This window comes from Montipora capricornis, chromosome 10, assembly GCF_036669925.1.
Source record: "Montipora capricornis isolate CH-2021 chromosome 10, ASM3666992v2, whole genome shotgun sequence".
Lineage (NCBI taxonomy): Eukaryota > Metazoa > Cnidaria > Anthozoa > Scleractinia > Acroporidae > Montipora > Montipora capricornis.
Window position 1 is genome coordinate 66,321,147 of NC_090892.1, and position 5,000 is coordinate 66,326,146.

At 37.9% G+C, this 5,000-nt stretch overlaps 1 protein-coding gene across 1 annotated transcript in view; it reads right to left on the minus strand.

Annotated features, from left to right (window-relative positions):
• Positions 1 to 5,000, minus strand: part of LOC138021214 (calponin homology domain-containing protein DDB_G0272472-like) — a 29,627-nt gene that overhangs the window by 14,072 nt on the left and 10,555 nt on the right. Inside the window, exons 13-26 of the mRNA XM_068868071.1 lie at positions 4,388 to 4,419; positions 4,164 to 4,212; positions 3,559 to 3,590; positions 3,334 to 3,382; positions 2,939 to 2,970; positions 2,699 to 2,747; positions 2,288 to 2,319; positions 2,065 to 2,113; positions 1,654 to 1,685; positions 1,429 to 1,477; positions 1,023 to 1,054; positions 799 to 847; positions 403 to 434; positions 182 to 230 (exon numbers count right to left, since the gene is read on the minus strand). Coding sequence (XP_068724172.1) covers positions 182 to 230; positions 403 to 434; positions 799 to 847; positions 1,023 to 1,054; positions 1,429 to 1,477; positions 1,654 to 1,685; positions 2,065 to 2,113; positions 2,288 to 2,319; positions 2,699 to 2,747; positions 2,939 to 2,970; positions 3,334 to 3,382; positions 3,559 to 3,590; positions 4,164 to 4,212; positions 4,388 to 4,419 — 567 coding nt within the window. The remainder of the gene's footprint in view (positions 1 to 181; positions 231 to 402; positions 435 to 798; positions 848 to 1,022; positions 1,055 to 1,428; positions 1,478 to 1,653; positions 1,686 to 2,064; positions 2,114 to 2,287; positions 2,320 to 2,698; positions 2,748 to 2,938; positions 2,971 to 3,333; positions 3,383 to 3,558; positions 3,591 to 4,163; positions 4,213 to 4,387; positions 4,420 to 5,000) is intronic.

Consider the following 5,000-nt stretch of genomic DNA (forward strand, 5'->3'; position numbering starts at 1 on the left):
GAAAAAATACGGTAATCTCTCTTCTTGCTATTAGAGATTCTTGCCCAACGAGTTGTGCATGCAGGCAGGGTTTCGAAGATGTGTCCAATACAATGAACACCATTATCCGTCATTAGACACTGATAAAAAAAACCTCTTCTGAAATGTTAAATCGAATGTTTTGCGAACACAAAAGTGTTACCTGTGTCAAACTGTCAGTTATGGCTTTCTCTACCAAATCTTGGGCGTATCTACCAATTAAAATAAGGAACATGTTACTTCTCTGCTGAGTGCACAACATAAAGTCTGCTTTTGATACTTTTAAAAATAGTATGATCAGGAATTTAAATCGATTACACAACAAGCTCTTTATCCTAATACATGCATAGAAATCTTTCTTATATTATCTGTTGACCTACTCACTTCTCGATTTCTTTTTCACGTTCTTCAGCCACCTATACATGAAACACAAATTCAGTAATGAGAGAATCCAAATTAGGCCTAAAAAACCTGGGTAAGATCGAACTGCAAACTCGATCGCAGTTTGATTTTCTTTCTTTTGTTACCAGCAGATTCTAATTCATTTAGTTCCTCTTAACAAACGGAACACATGCTGGATGTGGGGAAAACAAATACGGTAATCTCTCTTCTTGATATCAGAAATTCTCGCCCAACGAGTTGTGCATGCAAACAGGGTTTCAAAGAGGCGTCCATTACAATGAACAAAATTATCCGTCAATATAGACACTGATTTTTAAAAAAACACTCTCGTGAAATGTTAAAGTTCACTTTTATGTTACGGGAAAACAAAAGTGTTACCTCGATCAAACTGTCAGTTATGGCTTTGTCCACCAAATCTTGCGCGTAACTAGCAATAAACAAAATAAAGAGCAAGTGACCTCAGTGGAGACTGCAGGGAAGAAAGTCCCCTTTTGATAGCTTTAAGAAATGGTATGATCGGGAATTTAAGTCAGTTACAGAAGAAGCTCTTTATCCTCATAGGTGAAGAGAACTTATTTTATATTATCTGTTGCATTACTCACTTCTCGATTTCCTTTTCACGTTCTGCAGCTACCTATAAATCAAACACAAATTGAGCAATGAGAAAACAAAGACAACAATCAAAATTTAAGATCTAAACAACCTGCGTACGATCGAACTGCAGACCCGATCGCAGTTTGATTCTCTTTGTTCTGTTACAACGCAGCTTCTAATCCATTTAGTTCTACTCAGCAAACGGAACACATGCTGTAGGTAAGGGAAACAAATACGTAATCTGTCTTCTTGATATCAGAAATTCTCGCCCAAGGAGTTGTGCATGCAGGCAGGGCTTCAAAGAGGCGTCCATTTCAATGAACACAATTATCCGTCAATAGACATTGATTTTAAAAAATACTCTCGTGAAATATTTAAGTTGAATTGTATGTTACGCATAAACTTTGGTGTTACCTCTATCAAACTGTCAGTTATGGCTTTCTCCACTAAATCTTGCGCGTAACTAGCAATAAACAAAATAAAGAGCATGTGACCTCAATGGAGAGTGCAGGGAAGAAAGTCCGCTTTTGATAGCTTTAAGAAATGGTATGATCGGGAATTTAAATCAGTTACAAAAGAGGCTCTTTTTCCACATAGGAGCATAGAAAACTCTTTTATGTTATCTGTTGCACTACTCACTTCTCGATTTCTTTTTCACGTTCTTCAGCCACCTATACATGAAACACAAATTCAGCAATGTGAGAACAAAAACGCAAAAATCCAAATTTAAGGCCTGAAAACCTGCGTACGATCGAACTGCGGACCCGATCACAGTTTGATTGTCTTTTTTCTGTTACGACGCAGCTTCCAATCCATTTAGTTCTACTCAACAAAAGGAACACATGCTGGAGTAAGGGAAACAAATACGGTAGTCTCTCTTCTTGATATCAGAAATCCTCAACCAACGAGTGGATCGTGCAGGCAGGGTTTCAAAGAGGCGTCCATTGCAATGAACTAAATTATAAATCAATATAGACACTGATTTTTAAAAAAAATCTCACGTGAAATGTTAAAGTTCCCTTCTATGTTACACGAAAACACAAGTGTTACCTCGATCAAACTGTCAGTTATGGCTTTCTCCACCAAATCTTGGGCATAACTAGCAATAAACAAAATATGGACCACATCACCTCAGTGGAGAGTGCACTGCAGAAGTCCGCGTTTGATAGTTTTAAAAATGGTATGATCAGGTCTTCCAATCAATTACACAACAAGCTCTTTATCCTAATAGATACATAGAAATGTTTCTTATGTTATCTGTTGCACTACTCACTTCTCGATTTCTTTTTCACGTTCTTCATCCACCTATACATGAAACACAAATTCAGCAATGTGAGAACAAAAACGCAAAAATCCAAATTTAAGGCCTGAAAAACCTGCGTACGATCGAACTGCGGACCCGATCACAGTTTGATTATCTTTTTTCTGTTACGACGCAGCTTCCAATCCATTTAGTTCTACTAAACGAAAGGAACACATGCTGGAGGTAAGGGAAACAAATACGGTAATCTCTCTTCTTGATATCAGAAATTCTCGTCCAAGGAGTGTAGCATGTATGCAGGGTTTCAAAGAGGTATTCATAAAAATGAACAAAAATATCTTTCAACACTGATTTTGCAAAACAAATACTCAAGTGAAATGTTAAAATTACTTGTATGTTACGCTGCGAAAACAATAGCGTTACCTCTATCCAACTGTCAGCTATGGCTTTTTCCACCAAATCCTGCGCGCATCTAGCAATAAACAAAATAAACAGCATGTGACTTCAGTGAACAGTGCATGGCAGAAAGTTCGCTTTTAGGAGCTTTACAAAATGTCATGATCAGGAACTTCAATCAATTATATAGAACAAACTCTTCATCCTAGCTCTTTATCCTAATAGATACATAGAAACCTCTTTTATATCATCTGTTGCACTACTCACTTCTTGATTTCGTTTTCACGTTCTTCAGCCACCTATACATGAAACACAAATTGACCAATGAGAGAACAAAGACGCAACAATCAAAATTTAAGGTATAAACAACCTGCGTACGATTGAACTCCAGACCCGATCGCAGTTTGATTTTCTTTCTTCTGTTACCACGCAGGTTCTAATTCATTTAGTTCTTCTTAACAAACGGAACATGCTGGATGTGGGGAAAACAAATACGGTAATCTCTCTTCTTGATATCAACGAGTTGTGCATGCAAGCAGGGTTTCAAAGAGGCGTCCATTACAATGAACAAAATTATCCGTCAATATAGACACTGATTTCAAAAGATTCTCTCGTGAAATGTTTAATGCGAAATGAATGTTACGCATAAACTTTAGTGTTACCTCTATCAAACTGTCAGTTATGGCTTTCTCCACCAATTCTTGGGCGTAACTAGCAATGAACAAAATAAAGAGCATGTAACCTCAGTGGAGAGTGCATGGCAGAAAGTCTGCGCTTGATAGCTTTGAAAAATGTTATGATCAGGAATTTAAATCAATTACACAACAACCTCTTTATCCTAATAGATGCATAGAAGTCTTTCTTATATTATCTGTTGCGCTACTCACTAGTCGATTTCTTTTTCACGTTCGTCAGCCACCTATACATAAAAAAACAAATTGAGCAATGAGAGAACAAAAACGCAGCAATCCAAATTTAAGGCCTGAAAAACCTGCGTACGATCGAACTGCAGACCCGATCACAGTTTGATTCTCTTTGTTCTGTTACAACGCAACTTCTAATCCATTTAGTTTTTCTCAACAAGCGGAACTTATACTGGAGGTGGGGGGAAAGAAATTCGGTGATCTCTCTTCTGGCTATCAGAAGTACCCGCATTTGTTGATTGCCAACAATTTATTTGACAAGCGTGTGACTGAAATTGTGGAGCAGCCTGGTTTGTGGGAATTGTTGACTGAAAAATACTCTTGAGCAGAGTCATACTGTCCGCTCGCTTCTGGTATATCCAGGCCTTACAGCTACGCGGTCTACCACACTAAAACACAATTAGGACACTACTTTTCCTTTATTTCCATTTCTTTCTTTTTTGAATAGGAGCACTGGGCATTAGATAATAAAATTAGGCAATATAGACACTGATTTAAAAAAAAAAACTTTTCTGAAACGTGAATCGAAAGTTCTTTTCTATGTTACGCGAAAACGTAACAAGTGTTACCTCGATCAAACTGTCAGTTATGGCTTTCTCCACCAAATCTTGCGCGTAACTAGCAATAAAAAAATAAAGAGCATGTTACCTCAGTGGAGAGCACAGGGAAGAAAGTCCCCTTTTGATAGCTTTCAGAAATGGTATAATTGGCAATTTAAATCAGTTACAGAACAAGCTCTTTATCCTCATAGGTGCATAGAAAACTCTTTTATGTTATTTGTTGCACTACTCACTTCTCGATTTCTTTTTCACGTTCTTCGGCCACCTATAAAGGAAACACAAATTGAGCAATGAGAGAACAAAAACGCAACAATCCAAATTTAAGTCCTGAAAAACCTGCGTTACGATCGGACTGCAGACCCGATCGCAATTTGATTCTCTTTTTTCTGTTGCGAGGCAGCTTTTTATCCATTTAGTTCTTCTCGACAAACGGATGACATGCTGGAGGTGGGGGAAACAAATGCGCTTATCTCTCTTCTTGCTATCATAAATTTTCACCCAACGAGTTGGTGCATACAGGCAGGGTTTCAAAGAGGCGTCCATTACAATGAACAACATTATCCGTCAAATAGACACTGATTTTGGGGGAAAGAAATTCGGTTATCTCTCTTCTTGCTATCAGAGGTTCTCGCATTTGTTGATTTCCAACAATTATTTGACAAGTGTCTGACTGAAATTGTGGAGCAACCTGGTTTGTGGGGAATATTGACTGAAAAATACGCTCGAGCACAGTCATATACTGTCCGCTCACTTCTGGTATATCCAGGCCTGACAGGTACGTGGTCTACCACACTAAAACACAATTAGGACACTACTTTTCCTTTATTTCCATTTCTTTCTTCTTTG